At 39.9% G+C, this 17,869-nt stretch overlaps 1 protein-coding gene across 14 annotated transcripts in view; it reads right to left on the bottom strand.

Annotated features, from left to right (window-relative positions):
• Positions 1-17,869, bottom strand: part of sox6 (SRY-box transcription factor 6) — a 720,990-nt gene that overhangs the window by 568,183 nt on the left and 134,938 nt on the right. For 2 of the 14 annotated variants that reach the window (XM_068046284.1, XM_068046287.1), the window contains exon 2: positions 10,999-11,093. The exons of the other annotated variants lie outside the window; for them this stretch is intronic. In XM_068046284.1, the coding sequence (XP_067902385.1) occupies positions 10,999-11,030 (32 nt within the window). In that variant the 5' untranslated portion in view covers positions 11,031-11,093. The remainder of the gene's footprint in view (positions 1-10,998; positions 11,094-17,869) is intronic. 14 annotated transcript variants of the gene reach the window in all.

Raw genomic sequence — 17,869 nt, 5'->3', positions numbered from 1 at the left:
GCACCACTACTGACTGAGCTGGCCGAATCCTAAAGGACATAGCTGCTAGACTGGGCCAGTGGCAGGTGGTGAGGGAACCAACAAGAGGGGAAAACATACTTGACCTCATTCTCTCCAATCTGTCTGTTGCAGATCCATCTGTCCATGACAGTACGAATAGCAATGACCACTGCACTATCCTTGTGGAGACGAAGTCCCGTCTTCACACTGAGGGTACCCACCATCTTGTTGTGTGGCACTACCACCGTGCTAAATGGGATAGATTTCGAACAGATCTAGCAACTCAAAACTGGGCATCCATGACCATCAAGCCGGGGGACCAACCCTGGTTCAATGAGGAGTGCAGGAGTAGCACCAGGCATACCTAAAATGAGGTGTCAGCCTGGTGAAGCTACAGCACAGGACTACTTGCATGCCAAATAGTGGAAGCAGCATGCGATAGACAGAGCTAAGCTATCCAAAAACCAATGGATCAGATCTAAGCTCAGCAGTTCTGCACATCCAGTCATGAATGGCAGCAGACAATTAAACAAGTAACAGAAGGTGGAGTCTGCATAAATATCCCCATCCTCAACGATGGGTGAACTCAGCACATCAGTGCAAAAGACAAGGCTGAAGCATTTGTATCCATCTTCAGTCAGAAGTGTCGAGTGGATGATCCATCTCGGCCTCCTCTCGAGGTCCCCAGCATCACAAATGCCAGTCTTCAGCCAATTCGATTCACTTCATGTAATATCAAGAAATTGCTGAAGGCACTAGATACTGCAAAGGCTGTGGGCCCTGACAACATTCTGGCAATAGTACTGAAGACGTGATCCAGAACTAGCCATGCCCCTAGCCAAGCTGTTCCAGTACAGCTCCAACACTGGCATCTACCTAGCAATGTGGAAAATTGCCTGGGTATGTCCTGTGCACCAAAAGCAGGACAAATCCGACACAGCCAATTTCCACCCTATCAGTATACTCCCGATCATCAGCAAAGTGATGGAAGGAGTCGTCGACAGTGCTATCAAGCAGCACTTGCTCAGCAATAACCTGCTCACTGACGCTTAGTTTCGGTTCCGCCAGGGCCACTCAGTTCCTGATCTCATTACAGCCTTAGACAAAAGAGCTGAATTCCAGAGGTGAGGTGAGAGTGACTGCCCTTTACATCAAGGCAGCATTTGAACAAGTAGGACATCAAGGAGCGCTAGTAAAACTGGAGTCAATGGGAATTGGGGGAAAACTCTCCGCTGCTTAGAGTCATACCTATCACAAAGGAAGATGGTTATGGTTGATGGAGGTCAATCATCTCAGTCCCAGGACATCACTGCAGGAGCTCCTCAGGGCAGTGTCCTAGATCCAACCATCTTCAGCTGCTTCATCAACCTTCCCTCCATCATAAAGTCAGAAGTGGGAATGTTCGCTGATGATTGCACAACATTCAGCACCATTTGCGACTCCTCAGATACTGAAGCACTGTCCATATACAGCAAGACCTGGACAACATCTAGGCTTGGACTGATAAGTGACAAGTAACATTCACGCCACACAAGTGCCAGGCAATGAGCATCTCAAATAAGAGAGAATCTAACCATCTACCCTTGACGTTTAATGGCATTACCATCGCTGAATGCCCCACTATCAACATCTTTGGGGTGACAATTGACCAGAAACTGAACTGGACTAAGCACATAAATGCTGTGGCTATAAAAGCAGGTCAGAGGCAGGGAATTCTGCAGCATGTAACTCAACTCCTCACTCCCCAATGCCTGTCCACCATCTACAAGGCACAAATCAGGAGTGTGATGGAATACTGTCCACTTGCCTGGATGTGTGCTGCTTCAACAACACTCAAGAAGCTTGACGCCATCCAGGATAAAGCAGTCCACATGAATGGCACCCTATCCACCACCTTCAACATTCACTCCCACCACCACTGACGCATATTGGCAGCATCTACAAGATGCATTGCAGCAACTCACCAAGGCTCCTTCGACAGCACCTTCCAAACCCGCGACCTCTACCACAAGGGCAGCAGATGCCTGGGAACACCACCACCTCCAAGCCACATACCATTCTGACTTGGAACTATATTACCGTTCCTTCACTGTCACTGGGTAAAAATCCTGGAACTCCCTTCTTAATAGCACTGTAGGTGTACCTACACCCCAAGGTTTGCAGTGGTTTAAGAAGGCAGCTCACCATCACCTTCTCAAGGGCAATTAGGGATGGGCAATAAATGCTGACATAGCCAGCGATGCCCACATCCCCCGAACAAATAAAAAACAATGTGGGGTTTGTGGGGGATGTGGTGCTGGGGGATAGAATCTAAGCAAGGCAGCAATAAGAATCACAAATTACCTTTCATTTATATCTCAAACCATTCAGAAACTAATTGATTGGTATCTCTTACATACTTTAAGACATAATTAAAAAGTAATTAGACTATTCAATTGTGATTCATAATCATTTATTGGCCCCATTTTTACAAATGTTAACAAGACATTTTCTTAAATTTCAAATGTCAGTTGTATTAGATATTCAGAAGGAATAAAAACAAAATGATTAACATGGAATAAATTTTTACTTAATTCATTCTTTTAAGGGGAAGGAACTACCACTGTATTAGATTAGTAATGCAGCAATTATCGGGTCGCTGGACAGACACAGTAAATTGTGGCTAATTTTCAAGAAAAGAAAATTAGGCAAACTCTAATTTCTGAGCCACAACTCACTCCCCTCCCACTTCCCCAGACATCTGTATGTATTAATGCTTAAACCGACACAAGAATCAGTCTGGCTAATGTGGTAAGTGGAAATGCAGCCAAAGGAAGCTGCCCAACAGCATTAACCAATTTGACTACTGGCAGCTCAAACTCTGTTAAGCAAAAGTCTGCTCCTGTCCCAGAATATAGAAACCTCTTCTGATTCAAGCAGAAGCCAGCTTTTCTGTAAAAAAAAAGATTTTTTCCTGGTTTACACACCAAGGCATGACCAAAACCATGGCTAAATTGCTCCAAAGTATCCATTAGTGGCTCTCATGTGTCCTACTACTAACGGGTGAGAGAAAGTGTGGTGGTGACCCTCCTTGACTATACCCGGTCTTTTCTCAACAGTTACTTGTGGCAGAACGAGTGTGATACAGAACTCGCTATATAGGGAGACTATAGCACAGACACATAGTGGCCTAGAAACTGGCCCACATAGCACACATTTTTCAGGCACAACTCGGACTACTAAGACTCCAATAGGGCTGGCAGGAAATGGTCACACATTAAACTGCTGGCCACTGCTTGCTCCCTCAATCCTGATAGCCGGACTCACCTGAGGTTTTCAGCAGGCATCTGAGCCAGCAAAATTCATTTCTCGTTCCCCCTTTATTAGTAGAGCTCGACATATCGCAGAGTTATTAGGTTGTACCTTTTATACTTACCATTACGTTGATGGAAAAGGGTATATGGTGTAACGGATAGGGGCTAGGGTCCCTGCACACCCAAAATCATTAAAAAGAACAATTCAGGCTTTTATTTTCTGGTCCTCTCATATCTACACTGAAACCTACAAAAAAATTGAAATGCAGTGATGCTACCTGGAAGCCTATGATTATTTCACCTTATTACTTATAACAGATGAATGAACTGTGTCCAGTTCAACTCCACCTGCCCTGACCCAAGCTCACCTCTGGTCCTGAACATTCGAGTTATTTATAGATATAAATATCAACCTGAAAACAGTTCATTGTATGAATCATGAATTTGAATCTGACTAAAATAGAAAATACTTAAATAAAACTCTTTGATGGTTCAGTTGATAAGGCTGGTGTATAATTAAGGTTCAATTCCTACTCTGTACTGCATTGGTTGATGTCATCCAAAATGGCAGTGCAATTGTCCACTGAGCCCTAGACTAGGATGTAGGGTGTTAGAAATAGGCAGAATTCTCCATCTAGTATTCAGTGAGTGTGGCTGGAATGGGTACGCTGTGGTAAGAACTGGGTAGGGCTAGGCTGCAATGGCCCCCTGTGTAGTTTGTACAAGAACAGTGAATTAAGTGAAGTACCAGAGAATAGCCAGTGTCCATGAAACTGTACTCCAGCAGTCATCAACTTCAGGCAAGGAGGAGAGATAATTGGAGGGGCAAAGAAACAAGCCAACAAAGCATTCAATTAAAATAAAGAACTCACATTTGTAAAGCCTCAGGGGGCTTCAATTTAACATCTCAGAAAAAGGCCACAGTTTAAGGTCTCATCTAAATAAACAGCATCTTCAACAACGCAGCACGCCCTCAGTGCTGCACTGAAGTGTCAACCTGGATTATGAGCTTAAGTCCATAGTGTATTGAACCCACAACTTTCTGAAATAAAAGGTAATTTTAAAAGAAACAAAAAAATGTATGACATTAGATTTATTGTTTGCGGGCATTCTGCATATTTGTGGAATTAAGTGTAATCCGAGCTGACGCTATCTTCGCTAGTGGACTGAAGTACACTGACAAAGAATAATTTATGCTTATTCAAACCACTCTAGACATCTTCAGGTGTTTCCAAATGAGCTCACAGTGGAGTGATTAAATGCATCTGATAACAAGCCACACATTGCTGAAATTACTTACTGCCTCATTTTATGATTAATTAAACATGTAGATTAAAGTTGCAAAAGAATTTAGATTAATGAGTGAGTTAAGTCTTACTGATATAAGTGAAGTGGGAATTGGATGCTCCCTGGAACTTTATAAACATGCATTCTAGACATGGATACATGTTGAATCAGGGCCGCCTGGGCTTTTGGCTGTGCAGTCATGTTTAACATGGTTTGACAGCTTTCAAATAACATATGCAACTAACTCTAAAACTTTGTGAGTAGAAGCCATCAGTATCTATCACTTAAGAAATTGAGAATGCAAGAAAACCAATTTGTAACTTTCTAACTTTTTAAGATAATGGTCTTCGATGAGTACTAAATCATATTTTATATATATATACAGTCGGTAATGAATATTTGGGAGAATGTACTGTTTCATAAGCAAGAAGTGGATGAGAAAGCAATATGGCAGCTGAGAGAATTTTCAAAGAGGTTTGTGAAAGATTTACTCAGAGCTAGTAAAGTTAAAATGTTTAACAGACTGAAGGATGTCAGAAACATTGGGAGTTCTAGGTGAGCATTCTGTGGTCAGATTCAAGAGGAAACTAACATTGTGGTCGGACTGTAGAAGGGATCTTAAGCAGAGAATACGAGGAATGAGGGAAAAAAAACTATAAAAGGAAAGCTCAAAGCTTGAAATCTCAATAATGCTACCAATGCTACATGCTAAGTCAAATGGACAAACAAAAAAAAAATCAGGAGGCTGAATGATTTTTAGAAGATGTAGTTAGGAGCGTTTCAAATATAAGGGATATTAGACATTTTGAAACAGGAGATGGCTGTAAAGAATGACAGACCCCACCTGAATTGAAGTGAGATGACACCAAGAATAGATGGAGCTGTGGGTGTGAGTTTAAATGAGTAAACTCAAGGGGTAAGATTCTTAAATTTACCTTAGGCCACAGAGGGCAATGTTACGAATAAGTGTAGTAAGGGAACAAACCAAACTAAAACAGTAAGCTCAAAGATGTACCTTAGTTCAGATCGAGAGAAGCTAAGAGAATATAGTGTAGGAAAGATTAAAGAACAAAAGCAGAGGAAAGATACTGAGAAGAATGATTGCGTCAAGTTGTGTTTTTATATGCAAATGTGCAAAGCATTAGAAATAAAGTCAGAGAGGCATTAATTATAATGGAGGAACATGATATGCTGTAGCCTTAACAAAGGATAGCAAAAAGAGAAAAATGATTGTGTTTTTATTCAAGTACGAAATAACAGCCATAGAAAGGAAAGTTCTTATTGACAGTGGTGCTCACCCTGGGTTAAGAAATAATAAGGAATCTGATTGCACCTTGGGAATACACTATAGACCATCCAATAATGGGGGAACAAATTGAGATTGAGATTTCGATGTTTGCAGTAGCTGTAACAATGAGGGATGTTAACTACCTTGACAAAGACCAGGATAAGACAAAAGGTTCTGGTTGAATGGGAAGGGATTACATAGGAACATAGGACATTCATTCACTTCTTTAACTAGACCTATCTCCACTAATCTGCTTGAGTAGATACTCGTGTAGGATCTACTATTCCTGTAAAACGATTTAATAACCCATAGTTATGTGCTTGGGGTCAGACTGAGAGATGATCTAATCAAGGTGTTAAAAATGCTAAAAGGTTTTGATAGGATAGATAAAGAGAAACTATTTCCTCTGATGGGGGAATCCAGAACAAGGGGACATAGTCATAAAATTAGAGACAGCTCATTCAGGAGTAAAGTAAGGAAGAACTTCTTCACACAAAGGGTAATAGGACTCTAAAACAATCTTCCCACAACCCCCCACCTCAAAAGTTTTGAATTTTGATTCAATGGGATGAGATGAAATATGTTAGATAGTCTCCTTCTCTACCAAGGTTTCTATGATTCAAAAAACATGTACGTCTTGCAGAAGCAAATTGCTGTGCAGTATCCTACTTTAACGTAAGTCCAGTACCTTTCACAAATATGTATCTTTACACTATCCTACTGAAATAGTCAATGAAAGAATAAAAATTAATTCGATGCCTGTGGAGGGGGTGGGGGTGGCGAGGTGGAAGATTTCAGTGGTTAAATTATTAATTATTGGATTATTCCTACATTTGAATTCTATTTGTATTTCTTCATTGCCTTCTGTAGCAGTCTTGCAACAACAGTGGTCATTGTGATGGTATGAATAGAATGAATGGATTCAACAACAATTTGTAGCTAGACCTAAGACCACAAGAGACAATAATAACTATTGGATAGAACATAATGGTAACATATTCAACTGGGAATAATGCTGTTAATATATATTCAACAAAAAGTGACATGGCCACTATATATTCCATATAAAATAATATGACATTCCACAAAAGTATTCTTTGTAGAATAACACAGCAACTATATATTCCATATAAAATAGTGCTGTCATTGTATATTTTATATCTAAACACACCAATATGCATTTTATATTCCACATAATACCACAACTACTAAATATTTCATATGGCATAACACAACCATTATGTATTCTACTGGGAAGAACACAGCCACAATAGATTTCATATAAAATAATGCAGCTGCTATATATCCATAAAGAATTGTGGTGCTGCTAGACATTGGAATGCATTATGTTTGGTTCAGTGAATTTTCCTTTCTGGTTAACTGGAAGATATAAGTAATGTTTCAAGTAAATTCATAGATACAGATGATATTTAACCTCCTCCTTTTTTTGAATCCCCAGCGTATTCACTAGCACCTAGAGCTCATACCTAATAAGTGGCAAAGTTATAACTGGGCTGTGAAGGTCAGATTCTAAGTTGATTATGTCTGGTATTCAAACCAGTAGAAGCTGGATATTGAAATTATATTGGCTTATTTTTTTTTACCAATATTATTATTACATCAGCTCTCATTCCCCCCACCACCTCACCCCCCCCCCCCCACCGCATCCTCCCACCCCCCTCACCCTCACCCCAGCTTTCACATACTAAAAATAGCTTGAATGGAAGCCTAACCAAACAGTGTGATCCAGTGTGATGAACCAATAGATTCAGCACTCATGATTCCTGCCATATCCAATCATGGGCTAACCCATATTTCAGTTCACAGAAGAACCAAATGTTCTGCTATCTTACAGGTCCTGGGCCTAATTTTGGGTTGTGGTAATAACTAAAGGTCTTCTTTTATTGCCAATATAACTTAATAATATATTTCCACATAATTAACAATACTAATTCTGTTTATTCAGAGAATATAGTCATACTTATTTTCACAGGGTTATCTCGTACTATGATACAAAAGTTTCATAAAATCATTGTCCCTGTTTACATAGAGAGCAGGAAAGAAAGAAAACTTACTCCCAAAGGGTTAAGCATGCTTACTTGCACTAATTTATCTCTTAGAGACCTTAAAAGTCATCCCCAGGTTCAGTGAATCATTTACACTTTCCAGCTGAGAGATCCAGCCTTGATTTACCATGTAGGCCAAAGTTGATATAGGAGCTTAGTGCTTTAATAAGCATTTAAATGTCAAATTATGTTGTTGCGCCTGCCATAGACCAACATTACTGGCATTTTCTCTGATGCACATCGAGAATTTAAAGATCCAATACTACCACGTAGCGATCATCTCTGTGTTACAAGTTACTGTTTTCTGAAGGAGATAATCATCAGGTAAGATGTCACTAAGCAGAGAGCTCATAAAAAGACTCCAAACAAGCCCGTGTTTGTACCAAAGACAAGCTGCTGATTGTATTTCAGCAATAGAGTTTGGAATTCGAACTGGATCAGCTTGAATTTTGGTATTTGCCTGGTATTACTGCACACAATGAACATTCTGAGTGATTGTTTTTTTTTTGTTTCCTCCCAATTCTCCTGAACTTGCTGATTCATGCAAGGGGGCAGTTCGACAGGTGGTAGCTGCCTTCCGATACCTCACCCAAAGGATTATTCATCGTATGTGAGCACAGACATTGATTGCCATTGGCACATTCAACCATGAGGTGTAAAATCGCAAATTAGCCTACCCTCACCTGATGCCCAAATTCTACATTACCTACCATGAATCAATGGATAGCGATCAGGAGCAGAACCCCTAGCTGATTATTTTCCTTCCCTACCTCAGAGGCACTCAGGTTAATAGTATGTCTACCATTACCTTAATTGAGATCAGCTAGCCCGAGCACAAATTAGCATTGAACCTGTGGCTTTCCTGGTCAATATAGCTTTGTCAACATTGGAAAATGCACTTATCAACTCCAAATGCATAAACAAAACTGTCCAAAACTTGACGTGAATGGTCATTGTTTTGGAGGTCCAGTCTTTGTGTCCATATTCGTGGACAGATATTGGCATGGACTAGGCCTCTTTCCCCTCAAAACTGCTTCTACCCAAGGTCTTACAAAATAATATGCAGCAGTTAAATCAGTTTCAGGTAACAGTAGGACGTAGCTAGAAGCAATGTCAATGGGAGACGGAAGAGAGGAAGTAAAAGGGCAGGGGAAAGAGATGAAGTTTAAAGGAGGGGGATGAGAGATGTGAAGAGGAAAGTGAGAGGGACAGGTAAAGGGAAGTGAAGGAGAGAGAAAAGGGGAGAGGATTGGGAAAGGGTGAGAAATGAAAAATATTATGTTGAATGGGAGGTAAGACTTTGTGTCACCTTGAATTGGGTTAGAGGGGGAGGTAGGTGTTAGTTGAATTGAGAAGAGGGGGAAGGAGAAGAGGAGTCACAGCATAAGTTATAAAGATGGTAGGAGGAAAGAGTGTCTGTGAACTGGGTAGTTGGATATGGGAAATTAACTGGTGAGATAGCTTTTGGGAACATGATGCTTTGGTTTGTCTGTTGAAAATCGAAAAGTCACTTTTTCAAATAAAAATCTATTGATTACGAAGCATTCTTTTACTACAAGGTTATGAATTATTGGGGGAGGGGTCACCAATTTGATTCTCCAAACAAGTTCCTAATCTTAGCTGTACTGCTGAGGTGGGAGCTGGGGAGAGGTTAACCATTTCTCTCCAGGAAGTGTGGGGAGAAGGAAATCTTACTGAAGGAGCCACCTAATCCATTCTTTTGAAGCCATTAGTGATTGCATTGTTCAGAGCAGGTCTTCTCTATCTCTGTCAACAAGTGTAAGTTTACACAAACAGAAAGGAACTGGTGAGGAGCAAGTGTTGCTGCCTTCATTCCCTAAACGACACCGAATACCAGGACCAGTTATATTTCATGCACAAGTAAATACTTGGTTACATCAAGAATTTGCTTCCATTAAACTTGTATTACAGTCAGTATGATTCCATTTGTCACCAAAACTACTCTCACTTCCTCGTAAGATTTGCAAAGAGCTACTGAACAAAAAGGGAAGCTACTGCTTCCAGGGACATTTTGTAACTGGCAGTCAATGGTTCTTCCTCTCCCCTCCCCCTCTCCTCCCTGTGAGAGGCAGGTGTTGCTGTATTCATTCTCTAATCTAGACTGAAAAAGGCCTCATTAGCATTAATGTACATGCCTAGAATGTGAAAGATCAAACTTCTGTCCTGCTACTTATATACAGAAATTGTTTTATGCCTCTCTATACTCACTAGCTCTTCAGTTCTTTGGTGGAACATTCTTTAGCACATAGGCTCCTTCTCCTACCCTCTCCAGTGCAGAAGATGAAACCTCCAGACCCTTTCACATTTTTATCAACTCTAAAGATAACTAAACTAAGGATAGCTCTACTTAGCACTGACTGACTTTCCTATAGCAATACAAATTGTAAATCTGTGGGATATTGACTCTCCAAATGCATTACTGTGCTTTACTGAAGGTGTTACTAAGTTTCCAATCAACCTTTATTCTGGTGACTCGAATATAGAAGTCCAAATATTCAAGATATTCTTACAAAAACATTGACAGTTATGCAATAAGTTTTAGTTCTCTTCAATAATTATAACCTCACTATCGAGCCCAGTTCAGTCGAAAGCATGAATACTGTGCCCACATCTGGAGAAGCTCTCTGCGTGCTTCTTGTATTTCTAGACAGTGATTCTAGAAAATACTTACCATCTTTTGTCTCATTCTTTTCTCATTTCTAACCTCCAGCTTCTCTCTCCATTCAAAATCTTTCTTGTTGTTCTCTATTATTTATTCAGCTATGGTTAGGACTGTTCCTAACTTTGTTAAATTGTTCCTCCTAAGCTCCAAATACTCCATCTTCCTCTTACCTGCAGCCTCACTATTCAAATAAAGGTTCATCATGCTATCACCTACTCCAACTCATTCTTTCTCAGGATCTCAGAACAGTGAAACCTTGCTAAATCTTCCCTTCATTCTACCATCGACAAGTTTAGAAAAATCCAAGCCTGGCATCATCTAAGTACCATTTCTTACATTATCTATCCTTCATCGAGTCTGCTTATATTTCTCTGCCCCTACCTCAGGCCATTGCCGTGGGGAAGCTTAGCCATGCTTTGGTCACCTCTAGACTCGATTTCTCCAGCGTCCTCCTTGCTGACCTCCAATTCTCCACCCTCCATAAGAAAGAAAGAGAAAAAAAGAACTTGCATTGAGTATGGTGCCTATTAAGTCCTCAAGCTGTCCCAAAGCACTTCACAGCCAAAGAATTCCCTTTGAAACATAGTCACAGCTGTAATGATGTGAAATGTAACAGCCAAGTTGTGCACAGTCAGGCCCCACAAACAGCAATGAGATGAAATGAGTTCAGTGATGAATTCCAACTTATCCAAAGCTCAGCTGCCTGTAACTGCACTAAGTTCCAACTACCCATCACTTAATCCTCAATAACCTACATTGGCTTCCTCTTCAACACATTAGCATTAAGTTTAACTTAGAATGCTTGTACAAAGTGTGCTGACAAGCAATTTGAGCCACCTATAGACCCTGTTCTCATCAGGCGTGGGGTGGGGTAGTGGAGAGGTTAAAATCAGGGCTACTGTTTTTGAAATCTTCATCTTTGTTCTCAAATCCCTCTAATGCCACAGCCCACTTTATTTCCACAACCTCATCAGTAGTACACCCTACCCTCCTTGTGCTAACCCAAGCTCCCACCACTACTCAGGCTCTTTAATCCTCTGATTCAAACCTTTTGTGCATCCCATAATCCATTGGTGCCACCACCTGTGGCAGAGCAATCAGCTTCCTCAGCTTCACTCTCTGGACCTCCCTCCCTCCATCTCGCCACTCCACTTTCCACATTTAAAAACTTTCTCAAAACCCATTTTTTCAAACAAGCTTTTCGTCACCTCTCTTATGTCATTATCCTTCCCTTATCAATATTATTTATTTATTCTTCTCCCACTGCAATGTCTATGTTGACATTTTGCCATATAAATGTAGTTGTTAATATGTATTTTTTTTTGCTAGGACTTACAGCCTTACTGTCCTTCACCTAGAATTCACAATGGAACAGTACATATTGGTTTGATTTATTCCCATTCTAATGACAGATGTTTACATTCACAGACTTGCTATCAAGGCTCTGGAATAAATTTCGACTGAATTTGCAACAATTATTTTGCTTTTTCTGATCCATCATGCAATATGGAAATCTATATTCCTTTATTTTTTGATATTTACCCCCATTTTTCTCCCCTCACTTCCTGAAATCACAGAAATGTGCTGGGACATGGTTCCCTAGGACCTTGCTTGAGTGCTCATTCTTCATGTGTGAGACTTGATAGTTAAAGTCAGTAGGTTATTCAACTGTGGGGCAACACAACCAAGAGCAACCTGGTCTACCTAGGTATTCTTTCTTGCAGGAATCACTAAATAGAAAGCAGCAGGGGGAGGCCTTGGCTGATTTTTCTCCTCCCTACTCAAAGACACTGAAGTGAATTCCACCCCAAATGGTGCAGCTAACTTAGCATTGTGCATTTACCAACTAACCCTTATATTTAACTACTGATTAAAGAAGTGAGAGGTATTGTATGCCATTCTATAGGTGTGCATGTGTGCATACATGTGCGTTTGTGTGTGTTTATGTGTGCTTGCATGTCCATGTGCATGAGCATGTGTATCTGTGCATGTGTGGCTGCATGTGCACACGTGTACGATAAGGGAGTGGGCAATAAGTCCACCTGCTTTTTTCTTTCAGTTCTGATGAAGGTCTACACCTGAAATACTAACTTGTTCACTCCACAGTCAGATACTGACTGGCCTGCTATATGTTTCCAGCATTTTAGTTTTTTGTTTTAAATTCAAGCACTTGCAATTTTTTGCTTTTTATTTGTCTTTTTTCTCAACCTGATGTGTTTTGCCATTGACAGAGTCTGTTAATCTCTGCTACAGCATTCTCAGACACCTAAACTTCGGACCCTTCCTACAAAAGCAGTAAAATAAATACTCTGGGATTCCTGTAGTCGAGTTAAGTTCAGCAAACAGTTCCAAAAGATTTTTGGGTTGCCCAGAGTGATGGAAAGTTATCTGATAAACGTGGCCTTTTCAGCTGAATGTCACCAAGGTTAATAGATGTATTAAATTGATGAAAACTGTAAAACTAGTTGCTTAAGTGTGTGTTATATAGAAACTGACTCTATGTGACATATGACATTATTATGTAGCCCTTTCATGTCTTTTAAACAAACAATAAAAGGTCTGATTTTAATGAAAAACTGAACCAGTGCCACTGTCCTGGAAAAAGTATTTAACATTGACTCTATTGAGTAAATCACATACTGATATTATCAGAGCCATACAGTGAGGCAAAGCCCCTTTTCATCACATTTCTCATTGATTATGCACACTGTAATAGGAATTTTTATACCATATTAAAATAAAATGTCCTTTTTTGATGAAGGGATGTTTTTGTGACATTTTCCAATGAAGATGAATTTAAACTGAACTTTGTCAACTGTATTTACTTGTCTTTACCTGAGATATATGGTATCCAGCACTGCAGATAATATGCTACGCTTATGAGGAAAATTGCAGAGGGCTTAGATTGTTCTGATAGAATTCTATTTTCAGTTATCATTCCCTCTCACTAATAGCAAGAAAAAGGCCTCCACTTCATTGACGGTCCTGCTTAAAGTTGAAAATATCCTGACAATCTGTTAAATCGACAGCTTCTTCAACAGGATCTAAAAAGCTTATTTCAAGTATCTTCGAATGGAAACCATAATCAAAAATGAAGCTGCTTTCACTCAGTTGTCAACTGCACAGCTAATATGTCACGGAGCCATTCAAAACAAGCTCCATGTATTGAATTTACCAATATCAGCTAGGGTAGCAGGAGGGAAGGTTAAAATTAGCCTCAAATAAGGGATGGGGAAAAATCCTGCTCCTAATCACTGTCCAGTGAACTACTGGGAAAGAAGCATGAATGGATATTTGGTTAGGATATGGTCAGGATTTTCTGTGATTACCTGTCTAGTCTCAGCCCTAAAGAGTAATCACTACGTTGAGTATCACGATACACCAGTACCTGAGTGATTTTATAACAATAAGTGTCAGCCCGTTCAAGAGAGGGGCAGAGAGAACTGAAAAAATCTAGACCGGCATGGTCTGTATGACTCAGTGGCATGCTGGCCTTACAAACTGAACCATTGGGTAAGATCCATGTTTTAATCACAATGCAGCTTCTGCATCAATATCACTGACTATCTTAAGTTGCCTTTCTGAAATAGGCATGCACAACAATTAAAGGCCTGTCACAGTACAACAAGAACATTTATTTCTTTGTGATGGGAAATGTCTGAAAGTGCTTTACAATAAGAAGGGGAAATCAGCAAATGCCAAATAGGAAGGAAAAAGGAAAATAGATGTGGGAGCCAAAGGCACAATTAAATAGTGGTTGTGAAATTGGTCTGCACCAGTAGTGCAAAATGGGCTCATAGCAAATCAGCAGTCTGTTATACATTGTACCAGTTTTTAATTTCCATTGACTTAGACAATATTGCCACGATCTTTAATTTCAAACCAAGTAAAAGCAACAGTGAGACTAGGAAATGAGTCTCCAAAAAGAGTTTGAGCTATTGTTCTGCAAACATCTGCTGCTGATTCACGAAGAATCCATTTTGCACTGCTGGCATGGACCAATTTCAGTTTTTGAGAGTATGAATGGAGGAAAGCAAGGTGGAGGGAACTAGATAGGGACTTCGAGAGGACAGGAATACATTGACTGAAGGACTGAAGGACCAGAGGGAGACAAAGGAAAGCCTGGTGTTAGAGCAGTAGAGTATCCTTGCAGGGATGAAGGATGGAGTTCACTAGGTTTGCTGGGAACATGGCCAAGGAGGAATTTGAAAGAAAGAACAAGAACTTTAAAGTTGACACACTGGGACAGGAGGAGTCAGTGGAGCCTAAAGAGGACGAGGATGATGGGAGTATGGGATTTTGTGCAGGTCAGAACACAGGCTGTCCATTCTCAATGAAGTATAGGCAGGGAGGCCAGCTAGGAGAGCTTTGGAGAAGCTAGACCTCAAGGTGATGAAAGAATGGATACTGGTTTTAGATGTAGTCAGGAAAAAATAGGAGCAGAGAAGGTGATGTTGCAGAGATAAGGAACAGCAATCTTGGTAACAAAACAAAATGGGAGCAAAGAAAGTCAAACATTTTATCCTGACTCAGTAGAGGGAGAACCACATATCATCAGGATGGAATGAATTTGGGAGCTATGGGACACATCCATTTTACCTTTCATTAGCACCACTTTGTTTGGGGATAGCATTGAACTTATCAATTTGTGACACAAAACAATTTGCTACTTTGACTGATGTAATTCCATATTCTAGTGCAAGACCTGAATTAGCAACACACAGTTCAGCATAACACAGAAGGACTGTGCAATATACAACAGAGTACTGTACAAGTTAATGGACAGACAGCACCACATGGATACTACTGCTGCTTCAGCAACTAATCCCCTGTCCACATTGATACAGGCCATTTGCTCTTCTGGCATCGATCACTAATTGGATGACACTTCCCAGCTCAATATAGTTTATGCCATCTATTATCTTTCAAAGGTTATGCTTGCATATAGCGAGGAAGGTTAGAGTTCAGCTCCTGCTACTGTCTGGGGTGCATTTGGTCTTTTGTGACTTTCAACTATCACTGGCCAATCTCAAACTGTAGCAGAGAGCTTCCTATTATTAGTAGCACACTGAAAGGGTTGATTGCATCATATAAGTGTTCCATGAGTGATTGCAATGAGTTATTGGATATTGACATTGATCACACCTGTCATGAACACGAGCTATGCCAAATGATGATCTTTTTTTAATCCATTGCTTAGAAATCTGAATTAAACTTTAATAAGATTGGAGACAAAGAACTTGAATTTTTTTTAAAGCAGGAGACAAAAAACTGATAACAGGATCACTGCTAGCAGCTAAAATGGCCACTGCAATTTGCATTTAAATACCTCACATACCAAGGTATTGAGGTGGAGCCGCATGTGCCTCCAGAACAATGGCCTGTGAATTTTGAATGAGCTACCTGTCTTGCCTCCATTAACAAGACATTCAAAGCCATCTTGGAACATTAACTCTGGTAGAGATGAACCTCAAAGGGTAAACACTGAAACAATGGGACTCATGAGAGATTGGAATTCTTTGACTTGAACTAATTAAGATGCAAAAGAGAAAATACACTGGGCCATCATGTGACAGACTGTCCATCTGTGTGTTTCTTCTTTTCTACAGCAGACCAGCACCTGCATTTGACCAGTGCAGAATCCTAGTGGGGGTCTGTCTCTCTCTCTTTTTCTCTCTGTCCGGGCAACCCTGTAAGTGCGAACCCTGCCTGCTGGCTGCAAAATATCGAAGCCTATCATTGCTGCAGGCAGAGACCCTGGGGAGAAAACCATCTACATCACCCTGAACCAGGTGGCCAGCTCTACCAGCCAGAAACTTTAGGACCACGAGTTCAGCCGGAGAACAACTGAATTACCAGACACCACAGACTGTATATTCTTTTATTTGTTCTGTAGTCTAATCCAACCAATCTATTCTTCTTCACTCTGTAGCCTATTTGTATGTGTGTGTGTGATTCTCGTGTATGTGAGTGTGTGTATGTGAAAGTTGGAGAATAGTTTATTATTTTACTTAGATGGAGTTTTGGTTTTAAGTACAATAAGCTAACTTCTTTCTAGTTTAAACTCAAGAAAACCTGTACAATTGGTTCTTTTATGATAAAAGCACATCTAAGGGTAAACACTCACTGAATTGGTAAGCATCCACTGTTTAAAAGACTCCTCCTCACCTGATCGTTACACACCCATAAGATAAAGAAATTCAAAACAACTCCAGTGTATCTCGATATTAAGCACTGTTCCAAAATTATTCTTGCTATAATGTTGCCACTCTACCTCCTTTGGAAAAACATTTTGTCCTTGCAAGAACTAGAGATAAATTCAAATAAGCCTAATGAAAAGAGATTGTATAGAGGGAAACAGAAAGCAATGAAGATGAACAAGGTAAAAGACAAACAGAAATCCTATTGGAAAGAAGAGCAGAACTTTTTCAAGGTGGGCATTCATAGAAGAGATGTGACAATGTAATCAATATAAATACAAAAGCAAAATACTACAAATGCTGGAAATTGGAAATAAAAAGCTGAAAATGCTGGAACTACTCAGCAGGTCAGGCAGCATCTGTGGAGAGAAAAATAACGTTTGGGTCGATGCACTCTGTTCTGAAGAAAGGTCCTCTACCTGAAACATTTGCTGTTTCACTCTCTCTCTTACATTAAAATTTTCTTTCTTCACTAATTTTTCCTCTGCTTTTCTTCCTTTCCCCTTTTAGTCATGAATTTTTGAATTGCTTGTTGTGTTTTTAATTAAAGAGCAGACGGAGCCTTTTGATCCAAAGATCAAAGTGGTTTAATTCATTGTTGATGAGGACTTGTAAATTATATTTAGATTGCTATATAGTGTGGTTCTGACTAACTTCACACCTATATAATGGACAAGTGTTTCTGCTTTGGAAGTAATTAGAAATTTGCACAAGTTTTCCAAAGTGAATTTTGCTCTCAGGTTTACCCATAAATTCATTTGCTTATCACCGAACATAAAATCTTCTATAAACCAGCACAACTGGACAGCATTTTGCACATATTTAAAAAAAATTGCATTAAAAATATTCCATAATATATTTAGGAGTGGTAATCTGATATAGTTTATTAATGCAGCGGAGAATGGGTTTAGCACAAAAAATAAGCATTTTTATTCAGAGTGCCTATTTCACCACCCCTGAGTAACCCAATTTTCAATAACTGAAAATTTCTTTTAAAAAAAGATACAGTGCCATTCATTAGTTATGTTGGTGTACTGCAATCAGTTTCCTAG

The sequence above is a fragment of the Heterodontus francisci genome, chromosome 14 (genome assembly GCF_036365525.1).
Source record: "Heterodontus francisci isolate sHetFra1 chromosome 14, sHetFra1.hap1, whole genome shotgun sequence".
Classification (NCBI taxonomy): domain Eukaryota; kingdom Metazoa; phylum Chordata; class Chondrichthyes; order Heterodontiformes; family Heterodontidae; genus Heterodontus; species Heterodontus francisci.
The sequence above is the reverse complement of the archived record's forward strand: the minus strand, read 5'-3'. Positions and strand labels throughout refer to the sequence as shown.